General features: G+C 42.3%; 8 protein-coding genes across 8 annotated transcripts; 3 read left to right on the top strand and 5 right to left on the bottom strand.

Moving 5' to 3' along the window:
- Positions 1-1,230: 1,230 nt before the first annotated feature.
- On the bottom strand, positions 1,231-2,135 carry EAF01_009699 (uncharacterized protein; the record flags this gene model as incomplete). Its single annotated transcript, XM_038917955.1, has 3 exons — positions 1,231-1,881; positions 1,934-2,016; positions 2,084-2,135. The coding sequence occupies 3 exons, from the start codon at positions 2,133-2,135 to the stop codon at positions 1,231-1,233; spliced, it is 786 nt and encodes a 261-aa protein (XP_038766764.1).
- Positions 2,136-2,624: 489 nt separating this feature from the next.
- On the bottom strand, positions 2,625-6,219 carry EAF01_009698 (uncharacterized protein). The gene is made up of 4 exons (XM_038917954.1): positions 5,732-6,219; positions 5,473-5,654; positions 3,979-5,410; positions 2,625-3,921 (listed from the first exon to the last, which is right to left on the bottom strand). Exons 1-4 carry the CDS (start codon positions 5,778-5,780, stop codon positions 2,885-2,887), a joined length of 2,700 nt encoding a protein of 899 aa, XP_038766763.1. The 5' UTR covers positions 5,781-6,219; the 3' UTR covers positions 2,625-2,884.
- A 592-nt stretch (positions 6,220-6,811) lies between these two features.
- Positions 6,812-8,491, top strand: EAF01_009697 (uncharacterized protein; the record flags this gene model as incomplete). The annotated part of the gene is made up of 3 exons (XM_038917953.1): positions 6,812-7,109; positions 7,181-7,393; positions 7,575-8,491. 3 exons carry the CDS (start codon positions 6,812-6,814, stop codon positions 8,489-8,491), a joined length of 1,428 nt encoding a protein of 475 aa, XP_038766762.1.
- A 587-nt stretch (positions 8,492-9,078) lies between these two features.
- On the bottom strand, positions 9,079-10,194 carry EAF01_009696 (uncharacterized protein; the record flags this gene model as incomplete). The annotated part of the gene is made up of 2 exons (XM_038917952.1): positions 9,079-9,956; positions 10,044-10,194. The coding sequence occupies 2 exons, from the start codon at positions 10,192-10,194 to the stop codon at positions 9,079-9,081; spliced, it is 1,029 nt and encodes a 342-aa protein (XP_038766761.1).
- Positions 10,195-12,095: 1,901 nt separating this feature from the next.
- On the bottom strand, positions 12,096-14,813 carry EAF01_009695 (uncharacterized protein; the record flags this gene model as incomplete). The annotated part of the gene is made up of 1 exon (XM_038917951.1): positions 12,096-14,813. The coding sequence occupies one exon, from the start codon at positions 14,811-14,813 to the stop codon at positions 12,096-12,098; it is 2,718 nt and encodes a 905-aa protein (XP_038766760.1).
- Positions 14,814-15,231: 418 nt separating this feature from the next.
- On the top strand, positions 15,232-17,044 carry EAF01_009694 (uncharacterized protein; the record flags this gene model as incomplete). Its single annotated transcript, XM_038917950.1, has 4 exons — positions 15,232-15,267; positions 15,417-15,743; positions 15,792-16,018; positions 16,069-17,044. 4 exons carry the CDS (start codon positions 15,232-15,234, stop codon positions 17,042-17,044), a joined length of 1,566 nt encoding a protein of 521 aa, XP_038766759.1.
- Positions 17,045-19,143: 2,099 nt separating this feature from the next.
- On the top strand, positions 19,144-21,050 carry EAF01_009693 (uncharacterized protein; the record flags this gene model as incomplete). Its single annotated transcript, XM_038917949.1, has 2 exons — positions 19,144-19,457; positions 19,511-21,050. The coding sequence occupies 2 exons, from the start codon at positions 19,144-19,146 to the stop codon at positions 21,048-21,050; spliced, it is 1,854 nt and encodes a 617-aa protein (XP_038766758.1).
- An 872-nt stretch (positions 21,051-21,922) lies between these two features.
- On the bottom strand, positions 21,923-24,040 carry EAF01_009692 (uncharacterized protein; the record flags this gene model as incomplete). Its single annotated transcript, XM_038917948.1, has 2 exons — positions 21,923-23,262; positions 23,314-24,040. The coding sequence occupies 2 exons, from the start codon at positions 24,038-24,040 to the stop codon at positions 21,923-21,925; spliced, it is 2,067 nt and encodes a 688-aa protein (XP_038766757.1).
- Positions 24,041-25,028: the final 988 nt, after the last annotated feature.

Here is a 25,028-nt window from a genome sequence, read left to right as displayed (position 1 = left end):
AGAAGGTGATGAACGAGGAGCCGCATCGAATCATGTTACGCCAATGGCTTGTATTGATCTCTGCTGTCCATCATAGAGAAACACTTTGTAATGAAGAAAACGATGTGATGAGTAGAAGCGAGGTTCCATTGGAAAGTGGATATATATGAATGAGCATGTCGCTTGTCGCACCAGGGTAATTTATCCGGTCAGCACTATCAAAGTACATAACCAACCACAGTCCGAAGAAATAGTCATCAGTCATCCTTGTGTTGATAATGTCTTGATGGTGACAATGGAATCCTATGGTGTGCTTCATATCATGGTATTGGTTGTGTATACTAAGTGAGATGTAGCAGTCACTATAGTTACATGCAATACGAATTGTCCGCGGGTATGCAATCACGTGCATACTCACTCCTGTCACAATACTTCCCTTTTGGAAGGTACGATTTCCTGAAAGTGCAAAAAGTATTATCCGTCAATAAACACAACCTAAGGTTGTGAAATAACCGTCAGATCATATCACATAATTAGATCATGTTAGTCCACTACTATCTCCTCTTTCAACTGGTATATTAGAGATGATAATGTATATTTCTAGTTTTAAATATCGGTAATTTACTCTCATAACCTAAATTTAAAAGATAATCTACTCTTCCGCGGCTTAAATTCTATGGTAGAATCTTCCCTAAATTGATACATTCTAGCCAATTTAGATTAGATTTTATGATGGGAGGGAGGCTAGATTCTATGGTTACTAGGCGATTAATTTGAGGAGTATGCGAGTAGAATGACTTCGATTTTTAGGGTATGAGAGTGATTTGCCGTATTCTCATAATTATTAGGGGTTGATTCTATCAGGTAAAATAATATCATATAACTAATCATGATATGGCCCTCAAGTCGAGTTTACAGTCCCATAACATACACAGCTTAATTCATCATCACGCATACAGGACATCACTCACAATCACAAGCACAATCACAATCACAGTCACAACAGTTCATTCATTCATCAAAAGCTTCTTATTACTCATGGTATGGTATGGTATGGTATGGTATAGTATGCAATGTTCTTCAAGATCTTCACCGCACTGACTTGCTAACGAAACCTTGCTATCTAACGCACTTTGACTAACATGCTATCTACTAATCTTGCTTTTTACTGAATCTTTCGATCTACTGAACTTGCTATATACCAATCTCTTCTGTGTCATGGAATTTCCCTTGCCTACTTGAACCTCCCCATCAATTTCTCCGAGATGAATAATCTCCGCGTGGATATTTGCGGCGTTCATTTCCCGCATCACCATCTCTTGATCTCTTGCTTCCAGCTCTTGAGCTTGAGCTTCCTCCCATTCCACCTCCTGCGCTTTCCATTTCTCTAATATACCCACGTAGCTCTTGCTGAAGATCAAGTGCATGAAGACGACTTTGACGATCTTTCTCACGTGGACAACTTTCAAAGCCAGCGGCTGGATTGACATATGCTGAAGATTCGACGGTGGTAAGACCTGGCGGATTTTGGGTGGTTCTTGCGGAGGACGAGGATTTATGGGTTCGTCCTGGTGCGAGGTTTTGATTGTTTGCCGGTGTTTGGTTTGTCGGAGCAATTGCTCTGTTATGCATATTGCAATTATTTTGGATTGTCTTTGGTGTGAGCCGAACATTTGATGTGATGTTTGAATTGGGAGAGTTTTGTGTTGTCGGAGCAACTGCTGCGCCATGCAAATTGCTAATTGGTGCGGGGCGAGCAGTTGGTGCGATGTTTAAATTGCGATTTTGTTGTGATATCGAAGCAACTGCTCCGCTATGCAGATTGCTATTTCCCTTAGATGTCTTTGATGCAGGTCGAGCAATTGCTTCGATATGCACATTGCTATTATCTTGTTTTTTTTTCTTGTATTATCGAAGCATTTGCTTCGACATGCAAATTGCTCTCTCCACGGACTGGACGTGCAATCACATCGCCATGCACATTGCCAACCTCCTCGCTCCCTCGCTCAATTTCCATTTCCCCATCTGCTTCTCCCCCTAACAAAGCACAACACTTTAGTATACATCGCAAATATAGCAATTCAAAGGAGATGAAAGGACTTACACATGTGTTTGCACATGTGATCTGGCAGCTCGACTGTCATCTTAATCTCCATGGCTGTTTTGCCTGTACGTTGGTATTCTTGTTTCAATATTGCAAAGCATTCGTTCCAAATGTCGAAGATTGGGTCGAGGATTTTCCCCCGATATAGTTGCGAGTTTCCTGCAAGTCGAATGATATTGTATAACTTGCTATTGAGATAACTCGAGTTTTTATTGAAGTAGAAAGGATGAATTGAATTGAATTGAATTGAATTGAATTGAATTGAATTGTAGATGGTGGATTATTGATGATGGACGAGAGGTTACAAGTTAGCAATCTGGAGAATGGAATCGAATACTTATTCAAATCCCCAAGTGTGCGTTCGAAATTTCAATGTTAGTCTTCCCGCTCGAGAAAGTGAACTGAGGTGAGGTGAAGTGAAGTGAAGCAAGTTAAGAGTGAAGTAAGTGAAGTTAGGGGTAAGAAACTCATTAGCCGAAGAATTCGAGATTTGAAAAACTCTCATCACAATCAAAGTCACACAAATTCAATCAAACAATACAAGACACACATATATATTCATAAACGCATTCTTTCCTGTTTATCTCGCCAAAACGTTTCGATAAAATAAACAACCTCTTAAGGGAAGGGTATCAAAAGACCATCCCGCTTCGCTTTATCGGCAAAGAATAAGCCAGTCGCAAATGTCGTACCGTATTATCGTACATGATTTTCTTTCATTTGAAGTTCATGCTTGTGTTCATCCATCCATCCTTTCTTCCTTCCCTCCAGCCCTTGCTCATACCCTCCAAAGTCTCCATTCTAATCATCCATAGGTTTATCCTCGAGACTAACCCCAACCTTTTGTTCTGCGGCAGGTTCTGGCACTTCGCCGATACTTCCTACACTATCTCTATTACCTGCTGCTACCATATCGAAATTCTTGCTCATTCTTGCAACATTTCCATAAGGTTTTCTTCCTACGCTGTTTCTCGAAACTTGACCACTTCGTCCTAAGCTGTTTCTCTTTTCCACGTTTGGAAGACTAGACACATTTGAAAGACTAGTCCTCTTTTCTACAGTAGGTTCCTCCATTCCGTCTCCAGAACCAGGCATATATGTAGCACTTGTAACGCTGGGGTTGCTAGCTTCTGTTCCATTGGCCAATGGTGACAAAGGAGAAGGTTTTGGTTCAACAACTGGACTAGCTTCGGCTGACGATGGAACTTCGAGACTTTGTCTCACGCTTCCTCGGGAGTTTCTGGTTGAATCAGTCGTAGCTGTGGGTGATGTTTGTACCGGGAATCGAGTCTCAGCTGCGGGTGGTCCTGAACTTCTATCTCTACGGTGGCCACGTGGACTTGGTGCAGGACTGGTGGCGCGACTTCTTGCTCCACCAGCTGCAATGATTGCCTTTTGTCTAGCTTCCATGTTGGCTCGTCTGTTGCTTTCATCAGTGCTAATAGCTCTAGGTCTTCTGGTATCAATGTTTGACGCAGAATTGAGTGATGAAGCTCGCTTAAGTTCAGAAAATATGGCGTCTTTATGAGCAAAGAGATCGCGAATTAGACGGTAAGAATACTTTTCTTCCATGGTCATTGAGGTTTCAGTCTTTGGTCGAAGGATGCATGGAGCAAGGATGGTTGCGAGTTCGGAAATATAAGCCTCATCAGCGGAAGTAAGTTCAATTAATCTAGTGAAATGGGTCATGAGGGCATCCAAGGTAGCAATGTTGGCCAATCTAAGTTGACTGAGGGTATTTTGTAGAACTGAGATTCGAGCTGAGTCGGTAGATTCGGATGCTGGCGTTGAATAGATCGTTTTCATAATTTCATAAACATGAGATGACACTAAAGAATCTATAGCCAGGTGTTAGTTGAGACATTTCGAGAAATGATCAGCAGGGCTAAGCTTACCTGGTAATTCCAGTAAATACAGTTTAAGAACGCTTGCAATAATAGGAATTTCATATGGCTCCAAAGTTTCAATAGGAAATGGTTTGCCAGTATTGAGCACATCTCGTACTCGATGAGTTTGATGAAGGGGAACATCAACCAACCAGACACTTCTCCTAGCTGGATCGCCTTCAAGATCGGGATATCTGTTGTCAAGGAAGGTGAGAATAGTGGTAATGATGACTGGTACTCTCTTTCTGTCCCCACGAGCCCGAGCTTCGAGATCAACACCGAACGTTTGTTCATCCGCAGAGTTGTAATAATTCTCGTAAACGATAACCTTTGGCGCAAAGCCACCAGTGCGGTAGTTTTCGAGAAGATATCGCAAATCTCCAAGAGGTTGTACGGTTTCTTGGTAAAGCATCATCTTATCAACTGTTGATTGCAGACTAGGAATGACATTGCTGATCGTTCCGGAAAAGTCGAGAATAATAGTCTTGATAGCCTTGAGTCTGTCAAGCTCACAACGTTCCAAATATCTTAAATGTTCAAAGATAGCCTCCTCCAATTGACATCGCAAATGATCCAATTTTTTAACACCTTGCTTGTACCTCTCATCTGCTTCTGCGGCTTCCCTACGAAGACGATCGCCTGGTGTTTCGTTTGGATGTTGATTGTTCAAAGGATTCCAGCCCGCTAGATAATCAGAGACCGATCCAACGACAGGAGAATCTACAAAATCGGAATTAGATGCAATAGAGAAAGTGCGGCCTACTTGAGGCTTCTTTTCAGGGATTCCTGTCAATTGGAAACCCTTTGGTCGCCATTGGTAGAACATCTTGGAACTATTTGCGAAAACATTTCCGACATTTCCGATCAATCGTAGAAAGCCGTGCGATACCAAATCCTGTCCAATACGTTCAGCGTGACTGATACTTGTTGCTCCCATGAACTTCTGAAAGTATTCCACTATATCTGCACCACATGTTGTATTTTGATATGTGCCCAAGATTGGAACTTTTGTGTCGACCAATTTGATTGTTTGTAAGAGGTGTGTCAAAATCTTCTTCACTTGTTCCAAACTGTAAATTTCATCACCGATCTCCAAAGATTGGTCATCCTCTTCTTCGTCCTTATCGCCAACCTTAATCTCTGGGATCTTGGCCTTCGGACTGGTTTCTGGATCCTGGAAAGCAAGTTTATTTTCCTCTTCAATGTCTTCCACCAACCGACACTTATTGAAGTAGTGACTACGCAACTTCTTGACCAGCTCTGCTTGTTTGTCGTGAAGTTTTATCCGGGCTTGGAGGTCATCCTGTGAATTTTGTACTCGATTTTCGTGCGCATCACACCAGCGCGAAAAAGGGGCGACGACTAGATCTCGAATACTTTGTGCGATTTTGCGGTGATTTTTTGCAGCTTCTTCCATTTCTGTCCGTACTCCATCGTATGCCTAGATTGCGTCAGCCAACCACCCCTTGGAAAAGACGAAGAAGAACTCCTGAATTTCAATACCTTTCTAACACTTGCTCCATCATCTCTACCGAAACCGCCTGTTATTTTGTCCGTTGCTGCTCCAATGTCTCCTAATTTCATTCCATAGACATCTTCGGCTTCCGCACGCATTCGCGCAATGGTAAGAACCTGTTGGTTTTCGGCGACACCTTGTTGCAGTTTGCCGAATAGAACACCAAGACCTATTTTGATGTAGTTGAGTTAGTACACGAATGCAGGAACGGATTGATACATTCTGCAGAAAGAAGAAGCCCCTTACCTCCAGCATAATCTCCCGACCAGAAAGAATCCGCAAAATTGGGCGCCATTATTATGTACTCTTATCGTTGATTCGTGACTTCAATAATAGGGATTAATGTATTCGTTGATCCTCGAAAGGTTTAAAACGTTAGACAGGCAAAACAAAGAAGAGAAAATCCTTATTGTAGAAAGCAATAGGGATTGTTGAACGAATGACAGACAGATTTGCTGGAGAACTGGAGAGGGTTATGATGGACGAAGTCGAAAAAGCTGGGCAGGGAAATCGAAGGAAGGATTGCGGATTTTTAGTTGTGCAAGGGCCCTTTGCAACGAGGTTGACCGTTGATCTCGTTTACCCGGGGGTTTCAGAATGTTGAGACGGATGAAGCTATCACCAAAGTCGTTGGATATGATTCAGCTGGAGAGTTTATTGAATGAAATGAGTATTGTATGACTATGAGAAGTCGATAGACAAAGACATAGATAGAAGATAGGAGTTTGGTACAGAGGGGTGAATCATCAGAGGAAATGATATTGAATTGTGTAGAAATGACAATTTACTCTATTACTCCTTTTTCATAGGTTCCATGCTATATATCTATATATCTATCTATCTATATAACTCTACCTAGTTATACAATTTTAATATACGAGTAAATATTAAAAGCACTTAAACTTTTCCAGTCTTCACTTCCATTTCTTGGATTTCCGTTCCTACTTTAACTGACGTGCAGGGTCTTACATGAACAACTCCCAGTGGCAAACCTTAAATCTCAGGTGTCAATCATTCCCAAAAATAGCTAAATCAGGGAATTTCCGGTAATCCATTAAAGGGGCTTAGCGCATGCATGCCAACCTGGTAACTAATGTACTGACTGGAGTCACTGGAACTGATGAGTACGGAGAGTTAGCTCGAGAATACGTAGATACGAGCGAGGATAGAATAGGCATTGATTGATCGGATCATGTGATCTTCTCTCCCATTCTATTCCTTATCTAAAGACCCTGACTTGAGACGGTTGGTACTTGGGTACATGGAATCTCATTCATTTGTCACCAACATCAACTATTTCGCTTTGACTCTTGCTGTCGTGTCATCATGCCTCACACAGAACAAGATCCTCTATTACCAAGAGAGAGATCATCATCAGAAAACAAAGATGCAAGAGAAAGTCGAAATGCCTGCTTTGAACCAACATATGGCCGGGGGAAGAGACAATTCAGTGATCTAATGGCAGTGGTTCTAGGACTATGCTCTTTGCTTATACTTACGATGCTGATCATACCTGATGGTTTGGTTGATGATATACTGAATCACCATTGGTCTTTTGGAGGTCAAGAACCAAAGACAGTTGGAGAGAGAGTGGATAGAATCTTGACTGAAACACCACTTATAGGTATGGTCATCGCGGTATCTCGGATAACATATAATTTATACCTCTTCATCACTTTGACTAACACAATATAGATGGGCACAATGATCTTGCAATCTTCATAAGATCTGCTTATAAAAATCGCATCTATGATGACAAGTTCACCAACAAGTTTGAGAATGGCGGGATGGCTTATCACGTGGATCTTCCTCGATTGAAAGCGGGAAAGAATGGAGGTGCTTTTTGGAGTGCATTTGCTCCATGTCCCTCCAATTGGAGTGATTTTTCTACCCCAAATTATGACTCTTGTTAGTGATATCTCGCTGGTGTTTTGTTCCCATTTCTACACTTCTCATACCTCTCTCATTTCGTCTCGCTCTGTCTGTACAATACTGTTCCACTGTCCTGAATGCCGTCTTCCGCGACTTCTTCCGCGCATTGATTTCCGTTCAGAATGTATTTCAGCTTCCTACTAACTTCACAATATAGCCGTTGACTTCACTCTGACGCAGCTTGACCTCCTCGCTCGTCTTCAAGCCGCCTACCCATCTCATTTTGCACTTCCAGGAGACAGTAGCACTGCCTTGACTGCTTTTCAAAACGGTCAACTCATATCACCATATATCATTGAAGGTCTGCACCAAATTGGAAACTCCCTATCGAATCTTCGCGAATACTACACCCTCGGAGTTCGCTATGCAACCTTGACACACAACTGTCACAATCGCTATGCGGATGCAGCACTGGTTGAGCTTCCGGAGGGTGGTATTGAAAAGTCCAAACCTCAGTGGGGAGGTGTCTCCCCCGCTGGTCGTCAGCTTATCCATGAGATGAATAGATTAGGGATGATTGTTGATCTATCACATACTAGTCAAGACACGATGCGTGCTGTGCTTGGTTGGGAAGCCGACTGGTCGGGTAGTCTTGCCCCAGTAATCTTCAGTCATTCATCCGCCTACGCAGTATGTCCTCATCCACGAAATGTACCTGACGACGTCCTCCAACTCGTCAAGAAAACGAATTCCCTCGTTATGGTCAATTTCTCGCCTGATTTCGTGTCATGCGTTGCGAACTCATCCAATACAAACGGGCTTCCGGATTTCTATCCCAACAACTCAACCTTAGAACATGTAGCCAGACATGTCATGCATATCGGTGATCTCATCGGCTATGACCACGTAGGCTTCGGTAGTGATTTCGACGGTATCCCCGATACACCAAAGGGACTAGACGACGTAAGCAAGTTTCCCGACTTGGTAGCCGAGCTACTCAAACAAGGAGTGAGCGACGAAGATGCTACAAAGGTTGTAGGCGGTAATATTTTAAGAGTTTGGAAAGATGTCGATGAAGTTTCTGCACAGTTGAAGGCGAAGGGGGAGAAGCCTTTGGAAGATGATCTTCCTTGATTTATGGTTCAGGTATATCGACGTATGTATATGGATGTTCGATTTCTGTTTATTAATTTAGATGTTTTGTATATATGTGTGCGTTTCTTTCTTAGACGCTTAATGTAGAATGTCACTCCAGAGGTGTTGCATTGTTTAAAATCATAACTTCGATATCCAGATTTTTGACAGGTGATTCAATAAGCGAGTGTTGTTACAGACATGATAAACCTTGGATTGAGCAGAGCATGAGTATCAATCAGTGTGCACAGAAAAAAAGTGAAGACATACTTGGGGAATATGGGGGTTTACACTGAGTGGATGCATCATCACTTGTACGGAAACATCACAAGACTTCATTTTCAACGATGTAATAGGTATGTAAGTATAAGTGTCTTATTTCAAGCTTATCATCTACTTGAAAACTTTTGCTATCTTATCTTGCTTTTGATGAACCTGTCTATATAGTTTCCTTGCACTTCTCTCTCTCCCATGGTATCTTCTTGTGTTCTCTTTGCTATGTAAAATTGTTCTATTATTTATTTCCTTGCTGTATTAAAAATCTCACTCTATCCAATCCAACTCCCGTGCATCCTTGCATCACCCCTTCAATAACTCCGCTTCTTCCTATCTAGATAGAACCCCTCATTGCGATCATCCCACGAACGCTTCTCGTTAGTCATTGCTCTGGATGGGCCCGCAGACGCATTTTGTCTTGCGCTCATCATTGCTCCATTGCTTGCTATGTTGGCACTATCAAGATGTGCACGATCCCTTGCGAATTTGAGGTATTCATCGTGGATGTTGAGGTGTGCGGGAAGGTATTGATCTTGCAGCCAGTCCAAAAATTGCTCAACATGCACGAATTCCATACGTGCATCGACGTTGCTCGTGTCAACTCCATCATATGGCTGAGGCCATAGGATGCATGCCTTTGGGTAGTCGACACGCTTGAGTTGCAAAAAACAGTAGTGAAGTTGCATGTCAGGGTGCATGTCAACGATGTAATTGACACTTTTTTGCTCCCCGATGGGCTTGGTGATGCCACTACCCCCGCAATGAGGGAATGCATTGTGTTGCTTCAAGATTCGACCATACGCTGGAACATTGCGTGTGTCGATTTGCCTGGAGTGGGTGGCAAGGTGGGAAATTGCAAAGACCGGCTGTGAAGGTTGCTGGGTTGACTTTGCTGGTAGATGTAGCCCGGGGGTTGGGCGGCGATCGATTGCTGGGATTGCTGAACTTGCTGAAGGGGAGGGAATGAGTGGTGTTGGGGCAATGGCATCTGCATCTTCGACTTTGATGGTGTCATCTGCGGTGTGCAGGACCGCCTGCAGAGTAACATGCTCATTTGCGGGGGCTGGTGAAGCAACTGCTTCATCATTCGCCTTTCCCTTGCCCTTCTCTTGCGAAACATTGCTTGGAGCTTTGCCAAAGCTGAATTTGACAAATTGCTGTAAGAATTCATCTGAATTCTCAGCAGGCCCTGCAGAAGATTGTTAATTGCCATGAACAATTTCTTTAAAGTGATGGAAAGTTGATGAAAGATGATGAAAGAAAAATGAATACTTACAACGTGCATTAAATAATTTGCTAAATTCCTCTGATTGTGCATTAATATCACCATTTGCACTCGCCATAGCCTTTGCAATTTCATCACGCAAATCGGTGATGACTTTTGCTTCAAGTGCTGCTGAGGCAGCGGCCACATCTAATGTGATCATGTTGAATGTTGCAAATTAGTGCTTTCGATGATTGAATTGATTGATAATGAGAGTGTTTGATGTGAAAGTGTTTTTGAATGATGCTTTGTGAGTGGTAGTGGTGGTGGTAGTGGTTGATTGTTGAGGGTTTGAAATTGAGAATGTTCAAAAGTGCGAGCTTTAAAAAGTGCGAGATTTAAAAAGGAAAAGAGACTTTCAACTGAAAGGCGGTGCGGCTACCGGACTTCTTAGCTTCTTTTGGATTGAAGTGTAATGTAATTGGGAAGTGAGTTGTGAGTGAATTTGTTGAAGCGAAGTCATGAGTAATTGCCGAAGATATTCTGCGCCTCCGTCAACGATTATAAATTACAGGTTGGCATTTGCAGTCTCTACGAAAATTTTCCTCCCAAATTCACTTGAAGTGATGAAAACCCCTCATCTAGAATTGTTATCTGTGTAGAGTTTGAAAGTGCTCCTAAAAGATTCACTTGAACTATTAAATTGCAAGGAGACCTTGGGAAACACCTCAAGCTGAATTTGATCTCTTGCAGAACAACAACAATACTAGGTGATACAGCACATTGTTAGACTTCACACTGGCGTCTTAAAACTGACCGCCACCCAGTAACAACTTGTTCTCCTACCTCCTCCTACTAAGCTCAATACTAACATCGTAAGTGTCAATCTCCCTATTTCGCCCTCCGCCTATATTCAGATAAATACACCACACTCTTCACCCAATCCTACAAGCAATCACTCAATCACATTACTCGACTAATACATTTCCTAGGAGGCTTCAGAAGGCGAAACAAGATTCGACGCCGAGCACCAGGAATACAGAGAAGTGTCTCTTAAGACAAAGGGTGATCTGGCTTATGCCATATATCTACGCAGTCGATTCTGCGAAGAAGAGTATACGATATTTTGTGCTGAGTATCGCGAGGGTGATGTTCCGAAATAGATATGATAGTGGAGTAGCATGTACGCTTGGAATTAGAGTTTGCGAAGGGAGTGTAGTCAGGGTTTGAACTCCAGGGCATGGGACTGTGTGGTTGAGATTCGAGATTTTATATCAGACGTGGTTAGATCGGACTGTTCCATAATCTGGACTGCAGTTCAATCATGAAAGACTATTAAATCCCCAAACCACTTATTAGAACATTTAAATCATTTGAGACATTGAGATTGATTAGAATGTTGAACATTTTTCAAATTCCTAATCACCTCTAAATATTCAAAGTCTTAAGACAATTCAAGCCATCAAATACTCTGAAATATTAAATTTGGTTAGAATATCAAACTATTCTCAAAATTCTAATTACTTTTAGACATTTAAGCCATTATATTGTTGAACTCTGATTTAAACTATTAAATCATTTGAGATGATGAATTTGATTAGAACATTAAATTCTTTTCGAATTTCTAGTTGCTTTTAGATATTCAGATCTTTATATTGTTGAACTCTAATCCGGATTATTAGATATTGTGAAATATCAAAGTTGATTAAAACATTGAACTATCTTCAAATTTTTTAATTGCTTTTAGACCTTCAAATCTTCATATTGTTGGACTGTAGTTCGGACTGTTAGACACCTTGAGATATTGAATTTAACTAGAACATCAAAATATTTTCAATTCTGGAGTTTGAGATGAAGCTATAACTTTATCGAATGAAGTTCGATGCAGTGTCTAATCGACAATGAACAGATTCTGATAATCGAATCTATTCAGACGCCTAAATTTATAGAGTACTAGATTCATTCGAGATTGGAAACTCTCCAACAAACTCACAAGTCTTCGACTTTCCCTACATTTCAGATACCAAAAGCTGTTCAAACTTTGAAGTATACAGATTGAATATTGAAACCACTCAGATTTTATTCTACCAATTTTGACTATTAGACATCTCGTTACAAACCAAATTACACCATAATTGTATCCCCAGCACCATCCATTGCCCCATTCTCAATGAATCCAAGACCATCCATTTCCCGCAGCGTGTATTCTAAAAGATAACTCTCGTCAAGCAATTCTTCCATTCTCTTATAATGTCTATCGGTATAAACTTTCAAAGCATCAATGACTTCCTTCAAACTCTTTTGTCCTTGTGCCCCCTTGATCTTAAGATTCGATAAGCGAGAAGCGGGATAACTTTTGACGAGAACATGTAAGATTCTTTGTGCGACAGATGCTGTTCTAGCGTTGGTGTTCCAGTCACGGACTCTGAGAAGGAGGTTGAAGATTTGAGCATCTGTTAAGGAGGCTAAGACGGTATCAACAGCTTTGAGACCTGAGATACTTCCTTCTTCGTGAGAACCGGTAACGACGGTTGTGAATATCGAAAGTAATCGTGCTGGATGGTTGAGTGTAAGTGCAAGAATGATGGCTTCTCTGTAGCTACCAGCATGTATGAAGTTTTGTAACTCCTGCTCTTGCTCCACGAATTGAGTATTGGCCGCTTCTCTAGCAGCTATTGTTGCTGAGGTTGTATCCTTCCAGAATGTGACAGTAGAATCCCCACTTCCTGATACTATCATGTTTGTTTTAGGGTGGACTGTGAGGGCCCAAACTCTATCTTCGTGATTGTCTAATGTGCATTCTGACTCTCCATTTGTTGCACTCCACACCTTGACAAGGCCATCTCCACCAGCTGTGGCTATTTGAACATGTTTCCGATTTCTGTCTTCTGGTGCTGGTAATTTCAACCATGCCACTTTGAGAACAGAGTTAGTGTGCCCTTCGAATGTTCGTAAACAACTGTAGTCGGAAAGGTTCCATATCTTGACAGTTTTGTCTCCACTTCCAGTAAGGATTAAACCTTTTCCAGAAGCTGGACCAGACTCTCCTTGAAGAGTTGGGGTATCTTTTGGCGCGAACTTTACAGACCAAACACCACGACGATGACCACGTAATACACCTTGTACTTCTAATTCATTGGTTGACCAGATTTTGACAGTTTTGTCTTGAGATGCCGATGCAAATAATTCAGAGTTGTGGTTAATGTCTAATGCGTTGATGTCTTTGTCGTGGGCTTTCTTGGTCAATGAAGCTCTTGGTGCTTTGCCAGTCGCTGTCTGGGCTTGAATATCCCATCGCTTAATAGTCTGGTCTTGAGAACCGGTCAACAAAAAGCTGGGTGGATGGTCCAAAGGTGACTTATAGGCCGGTGAAGATTCTGGTGGCGGAGTATGAGGAAGTGCAATAGCACCAAGAGATTCGGCATGTCCAGTAAAAGTTGTATGACAAGTATATGAACCGTTTTCGGCATCGATACGCCAAAGTCTAGCAGTATTATCTTTAGCACCAGTGGCAATCCAGTGGCCTGACCAGTCAATATCTAAACAGATGATGATATCTTCATGTCCCTTGAGTTGAGCGACGTCAGCACCAAAGTATGCGGCTGATTCTGTAGAGTCGTTTTCTGAACCTTGATTCAAGGAGACGATACGAATTTCCTCCGAATTGGTAGCTAAAGCAAGGAGGGATTTATCAGGCAAAAGGAATCCTAGATCGATGATCTCGTCATGGGTTCCAGAAATTCGCTGAATTTGGGGCAGAGCCGAAATGGTGATAGTGGAATCCGCGTTTTCCATGGGAGCTTTTGAGTGAAGGATTAAGGTATGATCTGCTTGAATTGACAGAATGAAAGGAAGATCATGGTACGAGAGCGCATCTACAATAGCATCTGCCTCTGCGCCACTTTTTTGTGGTTTTGTGACTTCCCTACCATTTTCCGTTTGCCAAATTCTAATGGTTCCATTTGATCCTCCAGTATACGTGAACTTTCCGGCTTCAATGAATCCGGCTGTTTCCACCTCCTCAAGCACGGGTATAACTTTTCTAATCTTCCACGTTTTCGCATCCCACCACATTATTGTCTTATCTCGACTTCCGGTAAGAAGCGCATTTTCTTCTGGTGAATAATCTAAAGCTCGAACATCCGATACGTGTGAATCTAAAATCGAGGCACAATTCCTCTTGTAAAGGTCCCAAATACGAACTTTACCATCTTGACTACCAGATGCAAGGCGGAACCCTCTCGCTGCTTCATTCTCAGTGTTGTCATCATCTGCTTGACTCTTTCGGCTCCCGTTCTTTCGATTTCTTGCTGAAATACCCAATTCCTCATCCCTACCGCTCGCAACCAATTCGAAGAAGTGCAAAGCGGATATAAGCACATTGGGGCCTCGAAATGTATGTGTGACGTAACCTCCCACGATATCCCAAACTTTCACTACTCCATCTGCAGCTCCGGTTGCTAGCAGAGTACTCGTCTGGTCTACAGCTAAGACTACTACTGGCGTAGAATGCGGTTTAAGCGTTCGCAGAAGTTCGTAGTTGAGAGAAACATCAGAGGCAGGTGAAGGTCGTAGGGAGTAGATTCGCATAGACAATGATCTCGAACATATGATGAGATGGGAAGCAGACGGCGTGAGACTTAATGTAGAAATGACCTCTCCATCTCCTTCTATCCTGGCCAATTCCCTCCCTGTATTCAAATCTGTCAATAGTGCATCCTCTCCGAGTGTTGTAGCAAGTATGCGACCCGTTTGGTCAAGTGCAACACTTCCTCCTGTGTAAATTGGCTGTATAGTATGCTCAGGTTCGAATGTCGTTTGGTAAGGAGCCTTGGTTGCCATGATGCGCCGCAAGCTTGGTATCTCAATGTATGGCTTTATTATAATATTTGGCTTTCTTACAGAGTGCGATTCTGTTATATTTCCTGACTTTATTATAATGCCTGGCGCTCCTAGAATCAATTTGGAGGTGAAAATGTTGCAAACCAAAATATTTTTATTTTCACTTGAATCAAAAATATTTTGATGTTGACAGGGGTTGACGATAAGCTCAATCTTAGCGTTCGATATCACGTGTAGACGTGTATTCCTTCCTTTTTGCGATCATAAACCCTTCTTTGAAGAGAAGAGTAAAAGACTTGAATAATTTCATCAAACTCATCAGACTATGGCTGTATGATACAGAAATAACTACTTGTAGCCATCACATAGGGTATATCATGCGTTGGTGCAAAATTTAGAGCATCTACAACCAGCAACCATGGGCAGGCTAGAATCATTGACTGCTTGGGCATTGGTACGTTAATGCTTTTCCCTTATTAGTAGCAGGCAGTCCAGTCTTTTTCTATACATCAAACTTATTATAGCTGTTGGAGATCTTGGGTTTGTCAGAAAACTTGACACCAAGTTGCTACACCCATGAAACTTCATACTCACAGATTCTAGGGTCGAACACCATATGAAGACCAAGTGATCTGGCCAACTCCACCGCATGTTTCTGAGAATACTGGCTATACACAGATCTATGATGAGCATGGACATCCAAGAAATCCAGAGACTAAACGGAGAGAACGAGAAAATATTCGTGCAGCTAATGAAGTGATGCAAGTCACGGGTATTGTTGAAGATTTGACTGCTGTGAGAAAAGCTGCAATATTACATAACACGAAGAAAATCGAAGAGACAATCAAAGGTTTAAGGATATTAGAAGCTGGCCGTGCTACGCTACATGCTGGTGTCTGGGGTGCTATTGGGTTCAGGCGAAGAGTTTTGGTACGTCAATTTATCAACTGAATAAAGTGTCATGCTTACACGTTCAAGCTCTACAGATCATATTCTGATATTGGAATCCTAGCGTTGATCCAGCACGAGAGAACTAGGAGATCTGTTACAAACTTATTCTTTTCCGGGCTTCCCACGGTCATAGCATATCATGTATCAGACTGGGTAGGCTGCTTCTTGGAAGTTCTTCTAGATCAAATGTTTGATGAAGACGAGAGAAGACTTACCTGTCGAGAAGTATGGGTCAAGTTTATTGCCGAAAAATGGTGAGTATCTATACAAATACCTAAGTACTGACGCAACTGATGATTTGTAGTCTCAACTTAGGCTTTCGTTATATCACATTACACCTACGAATGTTTGCTATGTTGCATCAGTTTGGATTGGTCGAATATAACCAATTCTTACCTCCATTGATGTCATTGATTCCATTCTCAGAAGCATCACTACTTCAAGCACCACCTCTACCTTCAAGAAATATAGGTTCAATTCTTTTATGGACATTAGCTTTGCTTCGTTCCACAACCCCAATTGTGGCAGTATTATTGCATGGAAAGTTCAAATATATTGTTTCTCGACTCTTGTATCGACCTATATTCAAATCTCTACCTCGACCCAAAGGAGATAGTATGTTTGCTGGATTTGGAGTTGAGGCACCAATATTGGAATTCGACACCCCTGACGATCCCGAAGAGAGTCGCCCAGTTCGAGGCGGAGAGGAAGATACTTTACGAGCTCTTGAAGGTTTACCGGCGTTGGATAGAACACAACCTCGACCTCGGCGCCATACTAATGCCTCAGTGAGTGTTGATCCTGGTGAGGATGAAGACCCGCGTCCGACACTAATCAGCTTTGACGTTGATTCTACATCCACAGCAGCCGAACCAACGGTTGGTCATGGGGCATGGTCGGCTGAGCTACGAAGTACGAATGTTCCAGGAGAACCAAAAGTTGTCAAATATCGCAAGACTGGACTTACCATGCTTCCAACCATACTTGCCGCAGAAGGCTTTAGAGAATTGGCCGCTTCTATTCTTATAACGCCACTTGAGGCCATAATGCTGCGATTTGTCGGTAGAGCATACGGGAATAAAGCTGGTATCAGTTTGGGCAACTTCTACGGAATAGGTTTCCAGATGCCTAGCTTGAAGCATTTGATCTCTTCATGGGCTTTCCAATTCATCGCGACGGGAATTGTATGGGCTGGATTCACATTTGTCATTGAGTATGTCGCAGATATGAAAAAATCAGAGCAACAAAGACCAACTTCCATAGAAGCAGATTCTGACTGAGAAAATTTACCTGGGATTCATATCGACGCCAGGAACATTCATATATCCGTCGTTCGTTGAATTGTGTAATCGGACCGAGAGCATCCCCGCAAACATTCCATTGTTGGTTCCACAACTCAAAAGTTCTGGAGGTTGGGGAATGGAGACTGGAGTATTGGGGCAGCTGCATTGTTTCACTCTTATGGGCTAGGTTGTCGCGTGGAAGATAAACTTTCGCTCTCGAAAACTGGATATCAGGGGTGATCCAGCATGTGGAGTTGTCAAATCATGATCTCCTGACTCGAATACGATTGACGCCTTGACAGATCCAAGAAGATAAGTTGGGACGTTCAGGGAAAACCATCGACATCGATTTGAGCGTGGTTCGGGTTTTATGGATCCAAAGATGTTAGATTCGGCCTCTTTGTGGGTAGTAGATATTCTCCAATTTGGCTTGATGCTAGGATAGATTAGCTTCCTCTGGCCATCAGGAATTTGGATGTAACGAGGCAATACCTGCAATGGCCAGAGTTTATTCCAGGTATGCATAGCACAATAAAATTAACTTTTGGAAGACACCAAGAACAATTGATTGCTCTGGGTTTGTACAACTGATTTTTATTCTCCGGAAAGACGACTCCGAATCAGACGTGAAAGCTTGAGTACGCCATCAGAAATGACTCGTTATAAGCAAACCAACAAGACCATACCAAGTGCGGGACAAGGAAGCTTGGGTTCAATAAGCTTCCACTGAAAAAGGTGGTTGATCTAAGCATTTTAGAGTGAGCATTGTAACCATGCCATGGTTCCTCTAAGCCGAAATCCACCCGCTATGATATTGTGATCATGCACAAAACGACGATTGAGATGGGATTCTGAAATATTCCAACATGATTTTTGTGTCTGCCCATCTCTGTGATGTACGACTAATCGTACTAGACAGTTCCATCACCACTTGGCTGTTTAAACCGTCGACCAGAATAACGGAAATCCCGAATACTTTCAAAAAACAGTCATTGCATGGGTGTCAGTCTTTATAAAAACTTTTCTCGTCTCATCCGGAGAAGATTTTCGACAACAAAGCTACTTGGATAAAGTCCGTGCAATCAAACAATTGTCTTCGGCGTTTTTGTGGATGTCGTACGATGTACTAGGATATCATGCATCCGATTAATCAATTTATCTTCAATTTAGGGCGAGAATTTGAGCGACGAACGAATCATTTTACTAATGGTTCACAAGGGATGAAAGACTTATGCGATCTATTTCAATTAGTTTGGTACTTTCTCGTCTTTTTCTCCAATTAGAATAACGGAAAAATATGAACTACCGGTGAACCGCCAGACGCCAGTCGAGGGATCCTCCTACGCATGCGTGGCATGGTTGCATGGTTAGAAATCTGACGTCAAATTGGTTTTCTCTTCTTCACCCATCAACCGCGTAAATACTTCTGTTCAATCAAAATTGTTCAAGCACAAGTTGTGCAATGAAGTATTGCCGAAATTCTTCCAACCCACCAGATTGAAAATCTCCACTCTCCACCTCTCCAGACCCCAACAGACTCCATGGGAGGGGAAGTCATGCAGCTTTCTTGTGGAGAATCGAGGGGATTCTGCAAGATCTAGTGTGAAGCGGAGACCCCAGGGGCAAAATTTCATTCAGGAATTTAAGAATCTAGTCCTATGATACAAATGGCTCAATCGGATGGACACCTGTTTTGGTAATTCGTTCCAAACTTTCAGACTTTCACTACCCTAAGATTGCGGAAAGAACCCAATGTCGACATGAAATCCTTCTACCACCTTTCCTTAATAGGTAAAAGTAACAGGTAGGCTCTCATATGACAAGTAGGAAACTTTAATCCTCAAAGAGAATGTTGTTCGGTTGCAACTTTGGGACATGATGGCTATTGAGATGCCCCGGGGTTTCAAATCATATATCTTCGCTCATTCCCCTCACACATTCTGCATTTATCCGTTTTCTGTACCACTCTAATTTCTTTTTGCACCTTCTATTTTTTTTGGAAGGGATCTTCAAGTTTATCACTGAGTGGACAGTTCCCTCATATCCTCTTTTCTCCTACAGAGTATTATTTAAAACGCATCATATAATTCACAATCATGTCAGATCTCCCCACAAAGGAGGTCGTCAATCATGAAGATGTCAGCTCTTCTCATTATAACACACCAGCTAAGATGAGCGATGAAGATGTATCAGATCCCGGTAATGAGAAGGGTGCAGCTGCAGCTACAGCTCGTCCTGGTCATATTGGCCGAAGGGTCTCAGAGTGGGAGGCTCTCCAAATTGCTGCCGCAGGTGACATGGAAACCATCGATAACGAAGTACAAGATTTGGAAGCAGAGGTTACAGCTCGAGGCAAATCTCGTTCCGACGTATTCCAGTTGAAGTTCAAGGACCCTAGACATTATACTTGGTATGTATCTTTGTGCAAGAGATTTAAGCAAATATCTAACTAGTATTGTGCAGGTTATTGGTCGCTTTTGCCTCTATGGGAGGTCTTCTTTCCGGTATCGATCAATCTTTAATCTCGGGAGCAAATCTATACATGCCAGCTTCGCTTAAACTCAACACAAAACAAGTTAGTTTGGTCAGTTCTGGTGTACCACTAGGTGCCGTCGGTGGTGCGTTGATGCTCGGACCCTTGAACGAAGCCGTCGGACGAAAACAAGCTATCGTATGGTCTCTATTCCTTTACACAGTCGGAGCAGCACTCGAAGCCGGTGCTGTCAACTTTGGCATGATGATGGCTGGACGTGTTATCCTTGGTCTTGGTGTTGGTCTCGAAGGTGGAACTGTCCCTGTCTACGTCGCAGAATCCGTCGCACCCAAATATCGTGGAAACTTAGTCTCGCTGTACCAATTCATGATTGCTCTCGGAGAAGTTCTCGGTTATGTCGTCGCTGCCATTTTCGTTGGTGTCAAGTCTGGTGGTTGGAGATACATGTTGGGATCTTCACTCGTCTTCTCCACAATCATGCTTGTTGGTATTCTCTTCATGCCCGAATCTCCTCGTTTCCTTATGCATAAAGGACGTACTGCCGATGCTTGGGGTGTCTGGAGTCGTATTCGTGGTACAGATGAAGCTGCTCGTAAGGAATTTTTCGTCATGAAACATTCTGTTGATTCTGAGCGTGAGATGGAGGGTGCTCGTAAGAGATTCGCATGGCTCGACTTCATTACTGTTCCTCGTGCTCGTCGTGCGATTATTTACGCAAATGTCATGATTTTCTTGGGACAATTCACTGGTATCAACGCTATTCAATACTACATGGCCACACTTATGCAACAAGTTGGATTCAACGACAAGGAAGCTGTTTTCATGTCGCTCGTTGGAGGTGGAGCCCTTCTCATCGGTACCATCCCCGCCATTCTCTACATGGAGAAATTTGGTCGTCGTTTCTGGGCTATTGCTATGCTTCCCGGTTTCTTCATCGGTCTTGTCATCATCGGTTGTTCATACCTGGTTCCATTAAGCAACAAAGCCGGTTCGCAAGGTACATATATCACCGGTCTTATCCTCTACGAAGGTTTCTTCGGTTCCTACGCCTGTCTTACCTGGGTTATACCTTCCGAGGTCTACCCTACCTACCTCCGTTCTTACGGAATGGAGACTTCGGATACCATGCTCTTCCTCTGTTCTTTCCTCGTCACATACTTCTTTGCTGAAATGCAAAAGGCCATGTCGAATATTGGTTTGACATTGGGTTTCTATGGTGGTATTGCAATCGTTGGTTGGTTTTACCAAGTACTTTTCATGCCTGAGACTAAGAACAAGACGCTTGAGGAGATTGATGTCATTTTCAGTCAACCTACTGCTCAATTGGTCAAGGAGAACTTGAGAAGTTCGATGGTTACTGCTGATGATTTCATTCATGGACGATGGGGTAAAGTCTTCTCTCCTGTTTCGGAGAGTGATATCTTCAGAAAGGAGAATGGACTTAAGTCTGATGAGGGTGGAATGGGAAATGTGAAGCATGAGGAGTTGATGCAACCTGAGTCTTTGTAGATGACGAATGGTATGTTCGTTACAAATATGACGAATTTGTCATAGGGGACGGTTTAATGCTTTATGGAATGATTCAAAGGAAGGTTATATTTTGGATCATGATTTATTGACATGAGATAAGATGATTGTATAAAAAAGTCGGATGAACACATGGTTAGATATGAAGGAAAGGTTATTTTCGGACGAGTAATGATTGATATGTAATAGAAATGATATCCCCTGATTTTAATGATATATGATACCTTTTCAATAGTAGCTTCCTATTGTGTTTGTGTTTGTGTTTGTGTTCCATATACAGTGTAAAGTTTGATGAAAGCGTGGGTAGTGTAACATGTGAACCACGACCTGACAATGGAAGTCTAGTTATAACTTATAAGGAGACATTTGATTTATAGTCGGACAATCAAGAAGGGGTTATGAATATTAATAGCTGATACTTGAGATTCATATGGCAGACAAAGTGCCCATGAAGAAATACTACCTACTCAGCACACGTAAAAAAAAGATACTTTATACCTCACGCATTACGTTCCGAGCCTAGCCGTCAATTCCTCTCCCATTCAATCTCTGAATCCCCAAACCAAACAATATATATATATATAAATTCCACCCAAGTTATCTTAGAGTATCCAATAGTCTGGACTGCAGTTTAACAGTCAAGAAAGTTGGAATATTCAATCCCTTAACAACATTGAACTTATTTTAAATGTATTTCTCAGAAGATCACTTCTTCACAATAAGCCTCATATCAGATCAAGTCAGGACTCACTTAGCTCACCATCACCATCACCATGTGCAGAACCATACTCAAAACCCGAATGATATCAAACAAATATGTAGTTACAATTATATTTCTAAAAAGTAATCCAAGATTAATAGCACAAAGTTACAGTCCAATTTCCCCCCTCCACATTCTCCAGCACATACCTCCCACTCGTCGCATTACCAGCGGCAATTTGCCGGGTCATAGCAACCTCCTCTCCATCTCTACTCTGCAAACTCATTGTTGCCGTTTGATTTGTATATGGCACGCTGATCGAACCCATTGTTCCCTTCGGAGTCGTAATTTCAATACTGTCCAATCTCCCCGAGCTGCCCGACGCTTTAACCGCAAAACTACCGAGCGTCGTCTCAAATCCCGCTTCTATATCTGTTAATCCTCCCAAATTAGGTGCTATGCTCCAAGATTTTCCCGCTGCCTCTGTAACTCTCAAACCCGCACCATGGAATGTCAGAGCAGAAGTTGGTCCCGTACTCCAGCCATGCGCATGAGATACTCGTGGATCATTCGTGTATGGTGCATAGTGTAGAGTACCATCTGTAGAGTATCCTTCGATAAACGTACTATTCGTCATACGTGGATCATCCAGCATGAAATCTCCCCACATGAATTTGATTAATTGGACAGCGCGTTCGGCTCTGCCAGCCATGTAGTGTGCTTGGATTTCAAAACTGGTGACGAAGGGGGATATAACGTTACCGCCGCCTTCGGGGGCGGGAGCTCCATATTTGCCCCAGCGTGCAGATAGGGAATCGGAGACTTGGAGAGCTCGGGCGGGAGTAGATACAAGTTCAGAGAATATTGCCCATGCATTTCCGTCTTGTGGATAGAGTGTTGTTAATGGAAGGGTATCATTGTCTCTAAACAGATTCGTTGTGTTATCCCATAGTGCAACATTTGCGGCTGATTTGATACCAGCAGCGTATTCTGGCCATTTTGAAGTGGTAGGTGAAGAGTCATTAAGGACTTTCGCGAGTTTTGTGCCGAGATTGAGTGTATAGTAAAGAATAGAGTTTGCCTCGATATTATGACCACCCATACCAACTCGTAACCAATCAGGGTTATTTGCAGGAAGATTGGCCATTTTTGTCTCATCGATGAAACTTAAGGAGTAATTCATTCCTAATGTGAATTGTCCCCAATGTTCTTTCAAATAATCTTCGTCGCCGGTAAATAGATAGTAATCGTGAATGTCGATCAGTGAATGCAGGTGATAGGTAAAACTCCAGGTTGAAATTACTGTGGTAAATGGAATTCCGGCATATGGTAGTGCACCAGAAGAATTTTGAAGTACTAATAATGAGTCGAGAGAATTTTTGATGGTTGTCATGTCGTTAGTTGAAACGAAGACTGAGGGACCTGAAATTGCTATATCTCCTGGCCATACAAGACGGTCTCTCTTGGCTCCATCAGTAAGAACACTGGTACCATCTGATAATTACTTGTCAGTATTACTCTCGGAACAAGGGCAGAAGAACATACTAGCAATGGTGTAGTTGTTCCACCATGTTACAGGTTCTGTGATAGTACTATTTGAAGTGATCTCGCCTAAATGTACTAGAGAGTCCCCGGTTGTAGGATCAATAGTACACATATCATTAGTATAGGCACCAGCGTACCATACTCGATTAACCTGATCGTCATTGCAGTGAAAGTAGCCCGTATAGGCTCTGAGTTCGTTTTCTGCTTTGTGAGGTAAAGCAGTGTATTGTATAGTCAGGTTTGAGACTTCGACCGACCCGGTGGTATTGTGATAGATGTTTAGATATCTAAATCCACCACGTTGTTGTTTCTTTTCCGCTTGATAAAAGCCGCCACTGGTGACTGAGTACCATAAAGCTTCGTCGATTCCTCCATCGGCCGTAGCATCACATCCTTTATCGCTAATCCACAACGAACTCTCGGTGAAACTGATTCCAATGAATTGATCACCATCTCCGTCGATGGTTCCAACATTGAAAGAGACGATACCAGCAATATTCTTTCCAAAATCGTAGGTGATAGCCGAAGAGGGACCGACTGTTGCTGGATTTGAGGATCCAGTAGCGGTCAAGGCTTCTGCATTGGTAACTGAACCATTGATATTGAATACTGACACAGGTGTTAGGGTTCGAGAATTTGGTGTAAGAATGTAATCCTCATATGGTATAGCTTTAGCTGATACCACATACAAGCTAAGAAGACTGATAGAGAAATGTGAGAAAATCATCGTGAGTATTTTCGACAAAAGACTAAACGGATATGTGTGAAGAACCCATAGGGAATTTGACCAAGATTGAAGACCAAAAGCTTCCTGCTTAAAGGCAATCAGCATTTGGTATACTTCCTCCATTCTAGCTTTATATCCTTTTCGAATTGACCAAGAATATGTCATCTCGTTTTCAATTCTCGCAGATTTCGGTATAACAATGGACGAAAGTATGATTTAGTTCATCTTATTCAATGGTGATCCCCTTTGGTTTTTTATACCCAGACAATTCTGTGGGGCCATACCGCCATTTTTCGTCCATATAAATGGAATAGATGTCATTGCGAAGGCTCGTGGAGAAGCTAGTATGGAGGCTCGGAAAGCCCGCTTAACCCGTTTAGATCGTTGAGCTCGCTTGACAAGCATCTCCCCCGCAGTGACATCGAAGATGCGGGGAGATTGATGGAGTCGGCTTGAGGTCGACATATATTGCAAAATGTGTGGTAAGTACCGGTAGCTATCTTGCCATAGAACTACGAGTAAGGGATAGCCGTCAGATGGTAAAGGATGTGTGTACCATGTACTCGGTATTTCAATGAACGAGCACTAGACGAAATCAGGACTTGGTGCTTATATAAATCTACGAGTAGTGCTAGAACGCTAATGTGATATTTGAGTAATCGAGACTGAAAGAAATCCTTCAGAAAAGAGCAATCCATTTTGAAACAAATCTCCATTAAATACTGATTTCTCTCTTAAATCTTTAAGGATTGAATTATTATTGGATCTTGGAGAGGGATGATTTTGATTTTGATTTGGTTTTGGACACTTGAATTTGCTAAATATCAGCCCGATATACATTACAACAAGAAAGAGTAAATTTGATGTGTACCGGTACCTTAATTTGATTGTCCAAGACTTATATGTGGAATAGCATGTGGAAGGAAAACTATTCTGGGGCATAGCACCATCTGACTTGTTACTTTGAACTTGAAATGATCCAAGCATC

This window comes from Botrytis porri, assembly GCF_014898465.1.
Source record: "Botrytis porri strain MUCL 3234 chromosome Unknown BPOR_014, whole genome shotgun sequence".
Lineage (NCBI taxonomy): Eukaryota > Fungi > Ascomycota > Leotiomycetes > Helotiales > Sclerotiniaceae > Botrytis > Botrytis porri.
This window is presented reverse-complemented; position numbering and strand designations above follow the sequence as displayed.

Bases quoted from the DNA above. Each gene is read 5' to 3' on its own strand.
- EAF01_009698 (XM_038917954.1), bottom strand. From the start codon at position 5,780: ATGGCGCCCAATTTTGCGGATTCTTTCTGGTCGGGAGATTATGCTGGA. The intron at 5,655-5,731 runs GTAAGGGGCTTC...ACATCAAAATAG, and splicing joins GTCGGGAGATTATGCTGGAG to GTCTTGGTGTTCTATTCGGC. The intron at 3,922-3,978 runs GTAAGCTTAGCC...ACCTGGCTATAG, and splicing joins GTATTTACTGGAATTACCAG to ATTCTTTAGTGTCATCTCAT.